This window comes from Chelonia mydas, chromosome 1, assembly GCF_015237465.2.
Source record: "Chelonia mydas isolate rCheMyd1 chromosome 1, rCheMyd1.pri.v2, whole genome shotgun sequence".
In the NCBI taxonomy this organism is placed as follows: Eukaryota; Metazoa; Chordata; order Testudines; family Cheloniidae; genus Chelonia; species Chelonia mydas.
Genome location: NC_057849.1, coordinates 67,561,532 through 67,577,227, shown reverse-complemented (window position 1 = coordinate 67,577,227; position 15,696 = coordinate 67,561,532). Strand labels below are relative to the sequence as shown.

The window sequence follows — 15,696 nt, the reverse complement described above, 5'->3', positions numbered from 1 at the left end:
GTGGCTAGCTTTAGGCCCCAGTAATTCAGTGGAACACTCCCAGTATGAGCATGGTGCCATTTTTTGGCTGTTCATGAGTTAGGTTATTTCTGTAGCTAGTAGTGCTTCTCAGACGATTGAAGCTTGTGTTTTTGGAGATGGTGAACTAAGTTTTCATATGTGGCTTAACAGAGTGCACATCTAATCCATTAGACAACTACCCCTCTTATTCAGATTGATGCGCATCTGCAGGGGGATGATACTTACCTACCTTTTCTTAAACAAAACATGTATTAATGCATGTTACCTACTTCAAATAATAGTCCATATACATGATTTTATTATGAATGAGTTATCCTTTTAAACTAATTGTACAATATTTTTCTCAAGCAATAGTTATCAGTGGCTAAACATGTTAAAGGCTATTTTCTGCTTAACAGTATCTCAAAGGAAATATTTAAGTACAAAAATACAGATCACAAAAAGAATGAATAAAATTAGTTAACTATGGTTCATAATTTTTTTGTTGTAATGAAATATGCAGTTCTTTAAATGATACAGTAACTACATTGTTACTTTTAAGCACTTTTTTTTACTTTGGGAGTTTTCCATGTTTATTTTTACATCTTCCACTGTTTCTTACCATTTGTATAAGTGAGTCAATACACAAATTACAATCTATTTTTATTGCAGTAGCATCACGGTATGCTTACACAGCACATTAGGCCGAGGTCTGTGTGACGCATGTCCGCCAACTGTTTCCAAGCCCATGCTTGAGCATCCACACTGTATTGAAAAGTTAAGCCTCATGACTGCTGGTACCACTGTACTGTACTATGCAGACCTAAGTCAGAATTTCAGCTTCTGTGGGCATACATTATATCGTATTTTAGGGTTCCTAGTGTTCTTGCAAGCTGAAGCAACTCTAGCGGTTGGTTCACAGTAGGTTGTGGGAGAACTTGTCTGTCTGTCCTGCAGGAGTTGACCCATAAGTGTTCTGGGTGGTTTTCGCTTGCCAGCTCATCCACTCCAACCACTTTGTCTGTATGTCCCCAGCAGCTGGGGCCATCAACCTGGAATCCAAACTGGTGAAGGAAGTTTTCCACTTCATAAGATCAATCAGGCAAATCATATGTCAGATGCAGGTTGTGGTTCTGTTGGCAGTTTGTGAACTGCCAAAGGCACCCCTTGGAAGGGGCTATTGACATGCCAGCTGCAACCCAGCTGATGCTGCACATGCCTGTTACATTAGCTGCACATTGCTCTTTTGTAGACCGATGTTCCTGAAGCAGGGCCAACGCACAGACTGGTGAGATCACATAGTCATGTGGTCTTGGGGTGACCGACACTGGGTCCAGAACTCACATGAAGAAGCAGAGGTTTGTGATTAGCTTGCCCCAACTCGTTAGCACCAGATGAGAGAGGATGTTGTTCTAGAAGGAGGTTGCTATAGCGATCTGGAAGTGGATTACACCAGACTGTTACAGGTCCATGGCCCAACCATTTTGGACTTGGTAAATCAACTGTGGGATGGTTGTGGCAAATGTTTGTGAAGTGATTACTCAAAGGTGTTGGGCATTACAAATTTTTTGAAGTAATTACTGGCTTTGAGAGAGTGGGCTTTCCAAGCTGTGCTGGGGTCATTGCTGGGACCTGAGCCTATACTTTTGCCCTCTGCAAGGAGCATAAGTACACAAATTACAATGGGTACTACTTCATGGTTAGGCAGGCCCTGGTCAACCATTGGAGCAGATTAATGGACACTAATATAGTGCGCACTGGCAGGATGCTTGACGCCAGGTTGTTCCTGAGATTGGGACTTTCTTTGTGGAGAAGTTGGGATGTTATTCTCATTGAATGACATTATAAAAGGAGTCACTGTCCCCACTGTTGTTCTAGGGGACTCTGCTTGTCCCATGTTCCATAGCTTATGAAACCATACCCTGATTTCAGAGCACTTGGCCAAAGAAGATGGAGTGACACATTCTTTAGCTGTAGAATGGGGGTGGAATGTACATTTGACAGACTGATATTCTGTTATGCATACTGGTATCATTAAAGCAGTCCACATTATTATAACATGCTGTGTTCTGCACAATGTCTGCAGGGACAGAGCGGGGAACCTTTTTTACCAGGAATGGACTAAAGACACTACTGGATTTCTGAGCTGGTACACACAGTTTGACAGTGTGCCTGTCATGCATGATTGGTGCTGGATTCACATGCAAAACAGAAATCATGGATGCTTTGTGCACTCATAATGGGTTTACGTGGTCCCATGCATGAGGGGGAATTAAATGGATTTTAAATTGTTCTATATATGGGAGTGGGGCAGCTGTGGTATTTTTTTAATGTGTTGGTATTACGTATTTTTGTAAAAGCTTTTATGAAACGTACAGAGATGTTATGCATTTTTTTTTTCAGTACTGGCCAGGTACTGCAACTCACAGTTTAGGGATTATTGTGACGACAATTTCTAAGTTTTTGTTATGAAAGTTATTGAGTCTGCACATTCATTACAGTTTGTGCCACTTCTAACATTACATATAAGAAAACATGCTACTGTAGCCTTCTGTGCAAATTCAAAACTTTATTTTACACGGGTATTTACATGTCAATGTAAAAAATCAGAAAGGCAGACCATCCACCATCAAAACTCACAACACAATAAATAGTGCCAAAACAGTGAAAAGTGCATGTCCCCAAATGACACATTGAGCTTTTCCTGGTGTCTCCTGTCCCTCTGTTCTCCTGGGGTACTATGTCTGGGAAAGCTGTGACTGGACTGGAGGAAGGCATGTGGTGTATCTCTTTGTACTGTGTGGTGTTCATTGTCTGTGACATGGTCCAGGTAGGCACTGAATTGTCCAAAGGCTGCATTGTTTGCCGGGCATGATAGTGTAGAGGGGACTCATGATGTGTGGGTGGAGCAAGAACTGAAGTGGAGCCTTCAGTCTGGTAGCTATGAGCGCTAGTAATAGCTTGAGGAGTACAGCAGAAGGAGCTGTATCTTCTTTCCTGAACCTTTCTTCTGGGCACTCCTCCAGGTGTGTGTCCTCTGTTTTCCTGATACCCTTCTTGCATCCTTATCTTTTTTGATACTCCATGTGGTCTTTCTGCAACACAGTCTGCATTTGTGTTTATCTAGAATCTTTCATTCAAGGTGAAAAGATACTTTTTATCAATGGGCATTATTTATTCACATACAAAACACCAGCCCCTTCAAATGTCCTTTGGGACAGCATTGAAAGCCATCAGACATCATGGTAATATAATACAAAATTCAGTTGAAATGATTATTACATCCCTTTCATTTTTCTGGGGAGATGGGTGGGACTTACAACTGACCTAATCAATAGCTGTGGTTTTCAGTCCTTTCAGGCAGGGCAAGCTATAGAGAACTTCATATTTTGGAGGTCCCTGAGTAAGAATATTCAAGTCCAGTTGAGGACAGCCATCTGTGTATGTCGTGGAGTTATTTAGACACCTAGTGACTGATCAGCATATCCTGGAAAGAAGGGGGCTTGTGAGTAACAGAGGTGGCCCTAGTAAGTATGCCCTGCTCCAGAATATGACTGACTATCCGCTATCTGGAGTTCCTACTCCGTGAAAAATTTTGCTTTCATCACTAGCAATGGGTGAAAATTTGTGGTAAAATCAACAAGATGCTGATTTTGCATGGAGATGCAGGACAGGCTTCTTACAAGTTCTCTGTGTACATGCAAAGAACCAACTGACTGCTATGGGACCTCGTAACACAGACTGATAGCCACACTCTTTTATAAATAAAAACAATACAGGTGTGACTAGAGAATTCAGTGCTGGATACCTTTACCAAAGAGTAGCTGTCATTTTTAGGGCAAATTATGTATAAGTTCTTGTTGCGTTCTTTTTCCTGCACCTCAGGTTATCCCTTTGTTAAAGCGTGTGCCAAGGTTTATTTTGAATTTTTTTTTCGGAAAGCATTACACAGAATTAAACCTTTAGGACTAGCATATTCAAAATCCTAAATTTAAATCTTAATAGTTTCCTACTCATATTCCAAGAAAGTAATACACAATTGCTTAATATACAGATTCCTACATTTTGTTACAAATACAATTTAAGCTATAAATTAAATATTCAGTTTTTTAAACAAGCTATTCCGTAGTAAGCCCTTAGGGAGAGCACAGTGTTGCAGGGTTTCAGGAACTTTTTCTAGTTCTATTATGCATATCCATGGAAGGGAATTAGGGTTTGTAACACCTGTTTCACAATGTAGGTTTTTAGCATCTTATTCTAGAGTTCTTATGTGCCCCCCCCCATTACCATAGTAGCTGAATGCCTCACAAAATTCCTATAAGATAAGAAAGCACTATTATTTCCATTTTATAGGTGGAGAATTGAGAGAGAGAGAGACTGAGTGACTTGCCCAAGGTCAAACAGGAAGTGTGTGGCAGAGTCTCATGAGTTCCAGCTTAGCACCCTATCCACTAAACAATTCTTCCTCTCTGTCACAGTCCTGGTAAAAATCCCCTGTTGATCAATCACCAGGATGCTATTTTGGGCCAAGATGATGGGGCTGTGTGCATTTAAGCTTCCTGCGATTGAGTAGAGTCCAGACACTGCCTGTGACTTTGGATTTTTAGGTACTCTTGAGGTGTAGTTCCTCCATCTAGGTCCCATTTCTAAGGGCTTGGCTACACTTACGTTTTATAGCGCTCTATCTTGCTGACTCAGGGTTGTGAAAAATCACCCCCCTGAGCGCAGCAAGTCAGAGCGTTTTAAAGTGTAAACAGGCTCCGAGTGCTGGGCGCTGGGCTCCCAGCGTTCAGAGCTAATTCTCTTGTGGAGGTGGATTACCAGGAGCGCTGGGAGAGCGCTCTCCCAGTGCTTGCACGTGACCACACTCGCGCTTCAAAACGCTGCTGCGGAAGCGCTCCCTTTCATGCTGTAACCACTGTTCCAGAGGACATGCATCCAAGCTGATGATGGGTTCTGCTTGGTAATGATCCAAAGCAGTGCGGACCAACACATGTTCATTTTCATCATCTGAGTCAGATGCCACCAGCAGAAGGTTGATTTTTCTTTTCTGGTTGTTCGGGTTCTGTAGTTTCTGCATCGGAGTATTGCTCTTTTGAGATTTCTGACCGCATGTTCCACGTCTCTTACCTCTCCGATTTTGTAAGGCACTTCAGATTCTTAAACATTGGGTAGAATGCTGTAGCTATTTTTGGAAATCTCCTATTGGTACTTTCTTTGCATTTTGTCAAATTTGCAGTGAAAGACTTCTCAAATCTAACAACGTGCTGGGTCATCATCCTAGATTGCTATAACAAATTAGTGTAATTTTGTTCTTCATTCTAAAATAAAGTTTTGATTCTCCCAGATATCTGTTATCATTCTCTGTGTTTTTGTAACCATAACACACTTGAAAATGTTACGTACCATGAATATTTGGAACTATTTGGTTCTCTAATCCAATTTCTGGAAAACTCTTCATTACAATAAAGTTGCTAATATGTACAAGGAGTTAATATTACAAGCATGGGAGTGAAGCTGTTAAATAAGTCTTACCTAAAGCCCTAATGAATTCATAGCTATCATAGGGCTGAACCAGGGTTTTTGAGTGCTTGCTGTTTGAAAGAATTCAGCAGCCTTTTGGTTAAAATTCTGGGCCTGCATTCTTCCTATAAGAAGATGAAGTAAAAGAAAATGGTATTATGTCTCAAGATAAAATTCTAGTAATGTTATCAGAAATAATGTATTAGTCAAAAATTTTACTAATAAGAAAGTGTTAAAACACGGAACAACTCTTTAATTCACACTTTGGATTGAGAAAGAATAAGTGTGTTATAAGAATCCATTCTCTGTCAAAATATTTCAGAGCATGATGTCTTTAATTTTTTCTCTTATGAACCAAAGAAAACTTTTTCATTGTTTTAGTAAGTTTTCTAAAAATGATATATTCAGAAATACCCATATGGATTCAGATATCCGATAGAACTGCAAACTTGATGAAGTGACAGAAGGAAAGGAATGACTGACAATGATGGAAGCTGAGATTTCCCAGAGATCCTGGAAGCTTGCACAACTAATACACAATAATGTTTTTACTCTGAATTATGGAAGATTTCTTAAATTTTAAAATTATTTTTCCAAAAAACAGATGGCTTGGTGGCTAGCTTCAGAAAAGCATGCATCATACCAATGTTCTCTTTGAGCTAATCAGTAATCCCTATTTTGAAAATTTAATTTGATATAGGAATGAGTAAAGTTCTTCAGGATTATTTCTGCTGAATTTGAGGTTCATTTGTTTTGAGTTAAGTTTAAATTTTATTATTTTATGTTGTGTATCTGTGAAGGCTCTTGGCATGTGCAAAAGAACTGATTGAAATGCAAAGCAATTTGGGGGGTGGACTGTCTTCTTGCCCTGTTTACACAGCACCTAGTAAAAGGGGATCCTGGTCCGTGACAGGAGCTCTTAGATGCTATGGTAATACAAATAACAAATAATAATAATTCAGTATCTGAAATCTGAGATATTAAAAATGTACTTCACTGGTGTCTTTTTTTTTTTTTTTTTTCCTCTCTTCTAGTTGGGTTGAAAACTTTGGACATGAAGGATTGGGGTTGTTGCTGGATGTTTTAGAAAGACTGGTTGAAACAAAACCGTAAGACCACTTTCTGTAAACTTTGAATTTTGTGTAATATGTAATTAAATTGTAATTACAACTTAAATTTTTTATATCAATTCAGTCAGGACAGAGTTGTGAAGAGGAGTCAGCATAAGATCGTACAGTGTTTGAAGGCCTTTATGAATAATAAGGTATGTGATTTGTTGTTACTAAATAATTGAGTTTATTCATAATGTAGTCTGTGCTACATTATGATTTAGATACATGGATTACCATGATTTAACCTGAAATGACTTTATTTGCTTGAATGGTTTTCAGATATTATATCTGAAAGAAAACCACAGTTATGTTTCAGCCCCTTAAGCCCAGATCCATTAATGTGCATGGATTGTGCTGTACACTCAAACCAAATATTCTGATCCAAGTGGAAATTTGACAATCTTGACAACTAAACATAGTCAATAAGTTGAACACTGTCTATTGCTTTAAAAGACAAGTTTAATGTGGAAAATGTTACTTCAGTACCACAACTTTGAAATTGTTTCTTCTGTTAGGATGGAAGCATCCTTTGTAATTGAAAGTGTTTCTTTTGATAGTTGCCCTCTATTCTTTTTCATTCCTCAGCGTGAAGCTGAATATCTGTACAACATGTTTCGCTAATAGTTCAATGGATTGATTTGTAGACTGATTGTAAAGCTAAAAAATTTCAAGACCTTATTTAATTTCTTGAACAGTGCACATGGTTTCAGAGTTTAAGTACATAGCCTAATCACCTATTGTGATTTTAATATAAAATGTAATTTCCACTAAATTTTCTCGAAGAAACAAACAATACAAATTAACCCAAGAGGCTAATATTTAGCTAGTGAAATCATAATGATCCATTAAATATAGTCATAATTTAAACTCCAAAGAAAATTGAGCTTCTCTTTTTCGACATTGCTGCAGCATTATCCACAGATTTTCCTTTTTGTTTAGCATTGATAAGTATTCCTTTTGAGCAGTGCTAGGAACAGCTCTTCCAACTTCTTTGTCATGATACTGTCTTTGACGTTTCAAGATCAAGTTGACCGATCATATGTCCCTCTATAAATTCCTAAACTCTAATGCCTTATAAGAAATATCTTTTATAAAAAATCCAGGCACCAGTTCATTGTTTCTAAATGCTCCAAAAAGTGCTAGTGGGAATGTGACTTTAAAGATGTGTCCTGTCTTTATTGACGTACCTATTGAGGAACTCGCACCAAATCACAAAATATCTGAATAATGATGGTTCATTGGGATGTGACTGGGGCCCTAGGGGGGCCATGCTGAGATTGCTCAACTAGGGCAAACTGCAAAGAATGGGGCAGACAATCCCCCAAACTGATGATTATTCTAATGCTTAGATTCATGAAGCCATCAACAAAACAGCTTCTATAATATTTTTCTGGTTGCTCAGAAATTCCCTTAAAGCAACCCAGCCCTGAGCTGCCACCCAGACAGCCAAGTCACATATGATGAGGATTGCTGAAAATCTTGTTCATCATATAACAGTTACATCTATCCCAAAGGACTGGCTACATTACCTCCCAGGTCAATGAATATTTCAGACCTTACCCAAATACATGCTTACCCAAATACGAAGATTTATAAAAAAAGGAGAAAGAGAATTGGTTAAAATATCATTGTACATACAGATATGAATAGAGTACTTAGGTCAGTTTTGTATAAGAGATGGTGAACTTTAGAGTTGCAAAAAGCTGTTTTAGAATTAGTCCATAGGTTACAGTCCAATGTTTAATATCCAGGTGATCCAGAGTGGAACTGGAGACCTCAGTCTTGCTACTCAGACTTCCCCTGATGAAGCTTAAGTAGATCTGAGATGAAAGCATCAGGGCCCAATAGTTTTTACAGAGCCCTGGCATGCTATTGTCAGCTTCTTGACAGCAGGTGTTCCCTGGGTGAAGAGTAGTGTCTTCAAAGGATCCTCCTATTTTGTAAGCATCACTGGTAATTAGCTACATGGATTAACATAAGATAATTGTCTATCTCCCATCATTTACAGGTAATTTACTATAAGCTTAAAAGAGAAACGAAGAGGATGATATCACTACATTTACAGTTCAATTAAATGTTATCTCCTTTTGATCTCTGAATTAACAGAATACAGCGATAGACATGAACTTTTAGGGGTTGACAATGTAACCAAACAATATATATGTAAACACACAAAAAAAGCACAATCATTATATACTAGAATGTCTCTAAAGGTTGAATCTGGGTCAATTAGCCTGCAAGTTGCTTAACCCTTTCTGGCCCTGTGTCACAGAGGGCCTTCCCTTGAACCTGTGGATGGAGATAACTCTTTAATAGTTTCCTAACACCACAAGGGTACAGATAACTTGATATTCTGCTACAAAATGGTAAATTTGTTCCAAAGTGTAGTACTTTGCATTTGTTGGTATTGAATTTCATCATGTTGATTTCAGTTCTCTAGTTCATCAAGGTCATTTTGAATTCTAATCCTAATTTAATCTAAATCGCATTTCCCTAGTTTAGTCATGAGACTGTCATGTGTGACTGTGTCAAAAGCCTTACTAAAATTAAAATGCATCACATCTATTGCTTCCCCATATCCGCTAAACCAGTATTCCCCTAAATGAAGGATATTAGGTTGGTTTGGCATGATTTGTTCTTCACAAATCCATGTTGTATATTTGTCACCCTATCATTGTCTAGGTGCTTAAAAATTGATTGCCCAATAATGTTTTCCAGTGTTTTTTAAGGTATCAGAGTGAGACCAACTGGTCCATAAATTCCCTGGGTGGTGGTTTGTTCTCCTTATCAAAGAAAGGTACCATGTGTGCCTTTCTTCAGTCCTCTGGGATGTCACCTACATACCCTCCAGGAGCTATCAAAGATAATTGCTAATGCTCCCAGGGTTGCTTTTGTTAGTTCCTTAAGTACCCTAAAATAAAGTTAGTCAGGCCCTGCCAACTTGAAAATATCTAATTTATCTAACTATTCTTTAACCTGTTCTTTTCCCATTGTGGCTGTATTCTTTTCCCACTTGTTGTTAATATTAATTGTGTTAAGCATCTTGCAGTTGACATTGACCTTGATGATGAAAAGTAGGCATAAAAACGTCTTGGCTTTCTTGGTATTATCCTTGATTAGTTCCCCAATAAGTAGTGGACCTTTGTTTTCTTTTGTCTATCTCCTGCTCCTAATGTATTTATAGAACTTCTTCTTGTTTTATGTCCCTTGCTGGATGTAACCCATTTTGTACCTTTGCCTTTCTGTTTTTGTCCCTATATGGTTGCTCTATTCTTTTGTATTCATCCATAGCAATTTGTCCATGTTTCCATGTTTGTTGGATTCCTTTTTCATTTTTCAGGTCATTGTAGGGGTTGTGAGCCTTGTGTTGTATAGGTACAGACTTTAGCAGCTCTTCAGTGCCTTCACATCTACACGAGGATGAACAATCCAAGTGTTAAGATGGTTAAGAATGGTCTTTTAGAAAATAAATTAATGTTTTCTTTTATCTTCAGATGTTGAAAAATGTCATTCCTAAGCAAATGTTGCTTTGGGCCTTTTCATGTGTTTCATTAATCTTTTCAGTTATTCTTAACAATGAAAAATGCTCGGAAACATCAAATTTCCCTATTAAATATTTAATAAACAGTTGGAAAAATGCACTACTATATTGTAATGATGGTTTATGCTTGTCTGTAAATACCTGTACCATCTGACAAGGACTCAAATTGATATTTAGTGAATTTACTACACACGAAATTGTAAGATTTACTGCAATATTGTGTGCTGCATTCAGAGCTTTTCAGGGAATAATGAGTTTCTCAACATCTCAAGGTCAAGAGTTAAAATTAAATGTCGGATGAAAAAAACTTTCAATCCCCAGCAAATTCGTTTTGCATCCTTATATGGCTGTTACTATATCACCTTATGGATAAGTCTTTTCTGTGAGAACACGCAGTTTTGTTTTTTCCCAGTGATGTGGTATAGTGTAAATTATTCTGTATATCTTTCATATTTGTTCATTATTGAGAGAAGGAAAAGTTTAAATGCAACTTTGAGGACGATACAGTTAATTCATATTCTGCTACTGATATTTAGAATTTATTATTTCTTCAAAGTTTATGATTAAATTTATGGTAATTTTGTTACAATTCATTTGATCTTTTTGGGATTTTGTGTACCATGTGATTGACCATTTTGGTGTCTTTTTCACATCACTCAATATTGATTAACTTGATGTCAAAGAGGACTGGAGCAAAAATTTTCATCAGTTGGACATTGATATCCATGATTCTTGCAGAAAGAAACATTTCTTATTCTTTACTCCAGCTTCAGTGTTTGTATTTGAAAATGCAGAATTTGCAGACTGAAAATGCTAGTTAACAAATTCATTAGACTAAAATGTCAGTATCATTCACATTTGCCATTTCTTAAGTTGCAATTTTGCTTGCATGAGTTTTTAAAACTAAGTCTTCATTATCTGTCGATTTTACTTTAGTATGGGTTGGAAAGAATAATGGGAGAAGAAAGGAGTCTTTCACTGCTGGCCAGAGCAATTGATCCCAGACAAACTAACATGATGACTGATGTTGTAAAACTCCTATCTGCTATATGCATTGTTGGAGAGGAAAACATGTAAGTCTTGTATTTATACATGAAATACAATACACTCTTTTAAAACTTCTAATTGTACTTAAATAGTCATTATCTGTTGAACAAGTTTACGGAAACCTCCATTTTTTTAGAAAATCTTGATTTCAAATGTATTAATTTTAGAACTGAAAGTAAATCTTTCATGTTACCACCACTTTGTCAGATTTAAGAACCTTCTTACAATTTAACATTTTAATGTGTTTTCATCACTAACAAGTATAACATAATTGGTTTTCCACATGTGGGAAATATGAAATAACAGTATGTTAAAATGTTCGTTCCTGAAAACTGAATTAATAATGCCTTGCTTTTTTACCTGTTGGCTATAGGCACATATTTCTTAAACAAGTAGGTTCATACACTGCACATAATAATTCTGTGTTAAAAAGAGAATTAGGATTTATGTTAGTGGGAAACTATTAGTTTAAGTTAGCTATTGACACCTAATAAGAAATTTATTAGTAACAGTGAAATTTACAACAATGGGGGGAGGGAGATGGAAAAAAAATTGACATCCTTCCTCCCCACCCCCATTCTGTTAGATTTTTATTGTTTGTAAATTTCCAGTTAGGTTTCAATAGCTAAATTAAGATAAGTTTCCTTCTAACAAAAATCCCATTTTAACACAAAATTACAGTTTAAAATGTATAGCCCTGCTTCTCTTTAAGAAATTGATGCCTATACCTAGCAGGTAAAAAAGTAAGGGGTGTATGTGAGGGAGATTACTTATATGTCTCATAAATGGAACTGTCTTCTAATTTCCTGTAGCCTTGAAAAAATTTTGGAAGCTCTAACAACAGCAGCAGAAGAAAGGAACATTGACAGATTCTCCCCCGTTGTAGAAGGCCTCCAGGATAACTCAGTCCAGCTGCAAGTAAGTATTCTTTCTTTTATGAAGAGAATTTTTACATCAAAACAAAAATGAAATATGTATATTGGATGCTGAATTTTTCATTAGAATGAAATGGAAGCTGACCAGATTAGGTCAAGTTTTGCAGTAAAAACTATGTGATTTAAGGTATGTAGGTTACTGCTGAAGCAATTTTTAGGGATGAACCATCTTGACACTGCACAACTGTCACCATGCCTCAGTGGGTCACAGCTGAGGATGCCAAATTCAGAACGAACTGCTGAGAAATAGGGCAGTCTCACCCCAGAACTGGTGCTTATTTTACCATCAGATATACCAAGCCAGTAACAAAAGTAATCTTTGATTTTTAGCACACTGGTTAACAAAAAGTCAAACAAGCAGTCTCCTTAGGTATTACAGCACTTATTTCACTGCACTTACACTAGACTTTATGATGTGTTACTTAAAACTAGTTTAATCAAACAAAGGGTCCTTCTATCCCAATTGATCAGCCACGTAGCCAGCCACAATATGTAACTCAGATCCTATCCAATAATCACACTGTTGCCAATCCATTAGTATCCAATATTTTAAGGTTTATTTATAAGAGAAAAGAAAGGGGGAGACTTAAAATGGCCCAAGAAATCACACACACGTTCACTACAGAGTACTTGGATCAGGTTTGTAGCAGTGATGGAATAAACTGCAAGCTTGTAAAGTCTCTGGTAATTTCCAAAATATGGGAAGGTCCTCAGTCCATTGGTCGGAATGCTCCTTTTAGTGTAAGTCCATAGCCCAGAGATCAGGGCAGGAAAGAGGCAAAGTGGAGATGCTTCTAGGGTTCTTTTATACCTTTTCCCATGTGTAGGGAGTGCTCTCAGTCTTAGGGCTGGTCTTCACTACCGGGAGGTCCAGCATGGATCGATTTAGCGGGTCTAGTGAAGGCCCACTAAATTGATGGCAGAGCGCTCTCTGGGTGACCCCGGTACTCCAGCTCTCTGAGAAGAGTAAGGGAAGTCGACAAGAGAGCATCTCCTATCGACACAGTTCAGTGAAGACAAGGGGGTAAGTTGACCTAAGCTGCGTCAACTCCAGCTACGTTATTCATGTTGTTCATGTAGCTTGAGTAGCATAACTTAGGTCGACTTACCCCTGTAGTGAAGATAAGCCCTTAGTTTGTGCAAATTTACAGGCACAAAAAGGAGTCCAGGGTCACACGAGCAAGTTACATGCCGTTATATGCTTTGCTGACTCGTAGGAGTAGCCATTACTCATATTCTGGCTAAGTTGTCCACAGGAAGGCTCACTGGGTAGGGACAAGTTGCTTCTATGGTCCATTGTTTTAATTAATGGGCCATCGACTTGAATAGTTAATTCACAATGTGCTGGCTAGACTGGATGTAAACTACTTTGTGGATTCAGAGTAGCAGCCGTGTTAGTCTGTATCCGCAAAAAGAACAGGAGTACTTGTGGCACCTTAGAGAGAAACAAATTTATTAGAGCATAAGCTTTCATGGGCTACAGTCCACTTCATCGGATGCATAGAATGGAACATATAGTAATACATACGTACAGGTAAGTTGGACGTTACCACAGAAACGGTGAGAGGCTAATTAGTTAAGGTGAGCTCTTATCAGCAAGAGGAAAAAAGCTTTTGTAGTGATAATCAAGATGGCCCATTTAGACTGTTGACAAGAAGGTGTGAGGATACTTAACTTAAGGAAATAGATTCAATATGTGTAATGACCCAGCCACTCTCAGTCTCTGTTCAAACCCAAGTTAATGGTATCTAGTTTGTGTATTAATTCAAGCTCAGCAGTTTCTCGTTGGAGTCTGTTTTTGGAGCTTTTCTGTTGCAAAATTGCCACCCTTAAATCTTTTACTGAGTGGCCAGAGAGGTTGAAGTGTTCTCCTACTGGTTTTTGAATGTTATGATTCCTGATGTCAGATTTGTGTCCATTTATTCTTTTGTATAGAGACTGTCCGATTTGGCCAATGTACATGGCAGAGGGGCATTGCTGGCACATGATGGCATATATCACATTGGTAGATGTGCAGGTGAATGAGCCCCTGATGGCATGGCTAATGTGATTAGGTCCTATGATGGTGTGACTTGAATAAATATGTGGACTGAGTTGGCATCGGGTTTTGTTGCAAGGATAGGTTCCTGGGTTAGTGTTTTTGTTGTGTGGTGTGTAGTTGCTGGAGAGTGTTTGCCTCAGGTTGGGGGGCTGTCTGTAAGCGAGGACTGGTCTGTCTCCCAAGATCTGTGAGAGTGAGGGATCATTTTTCAGGATAGGTTGTAAATCTTTGATGGTGCGCTGGAGAGCTGATAATAGCTCATCTTAACTAATTAGCCTCTCGCAGTTTGTATGGTAACTTCCAACTTATCTGTGTGTGTGTGTATATGCGTGTGTGTGTGTGTGTAATATATATATAATCTTACTATATGTTCCATTCTCTGCATCCGATGAAGAGGGCTGTAGCCCACGAAAGCTTATGCTCTAATAAATTTGTTAGTCTCTAAGGTGCCACAAGTACTTCTGTTCTTTTTTACTTTGTGGATGTTACTCCAGGAGCAAACACATTTGAAATATTGGTCCATAGTCAGTATTTATAACTTTAGACACAAAGATGATATATGTGCACAAACAGGATAATCATACTCAACAAATCATAACCTTTCCATTAAAAGAAAAGGAGTACTTGTGGCACCTTAGAGACTAACCAATTTATTTGAGCATGAGCTTTCGTGAGCTACAGCTCACTTCATCGGATGCAAGTGAGCTGTAGCTCACGAAAGCTCATGCTCAAATAAATTGGTTAGTCTCTAAGGTGCCACAAGTACTCCTTTTCTTTTTGCGAATACAGACTAACACGGCTGTTACTCTGAAACTTTTCCATTGATACCTTACATGACGTACTTTGTATAATATTTGTTGCAATTGTCTAACCATGGCAATATTAATCATATAAATGGTCAGGTTTCAATCATACATCATTATAATGACTTAATACACTTAATATTGACTTCCACTTTTCTCAGTCATAGGAAGTTATTGGGCATAAATTAATAGATGAAAGGTGGGTAACATACTCTGTACATGGAAAAACTCCACCTCTGTCAATTCAAGTGGTGATTTTTATCAGAATTAAGGTTAGGGAATAGACTGTAATATACTCTAAATTGCTTAATAATCATACTTACCATTTATCCTTTATCTCTTTATATGGTATATTGGTTTTCACATAGTTGTTTTGCCTAAGTAGTTGAACTGTGTGTTTGTCAAAGCTGAGGTACATTGACTGAAAATGGCAGGGGACAGTGACTGCAGATTGATAGATTTCTAGAGCCTGAAAGTGGTGGTATGGTGGTTTAATCTGATCTTTTGCATAGCATAGCAATAGAGTCACACCCAGTAATTTCTACCTCAAGACCATTATTTTTGTACATTATAGCATACCTTTTAGAAAGGCAACCAGTCTTGATTGTTAGACCTGAAGTGATGGAGAATCCGCCATGTCCCTAAGTAAAAGGTTCTAATAGCTAACTACCCTCACTGCTTAAAATTTGCATTC

General features: G+C 37.9%; 1 protein-coding gene across 3 annotated transcripts in view; it reads left to right on the top strand.

Moving 5' to 3' along the window:
* The window catches only part of DIAPH3 (diaphanous related formin 3), a 528,591-nt gene that overhangs the window by 94,035 nt on the left and 418,860 nt on the right, over positions 1-15,696 (top strand). For all 3 annotated transcript variants that reach the window (XM_043533700.1, XM_043533705.1, XM_043533707.1), the window contains 4 exons: positions 6,558-6,632; positions 6,718-6,787; positions 11,113-11,249; positions 12,036-12,141. In XM_043533700.1, the coding sequence (XP_043389635.1) occupies positions 6,558-6,632; positions 6,718-6,787; positions 11,113-11,249; positions 12,036-12,141 (388 nt within the window). The remainder of the gene's footprint in view (positions 1-6,557; positions 6,633-6,717; positions 6,788-11,112; positions 11,250-12,035; positions 12,142-15,696) is intronic.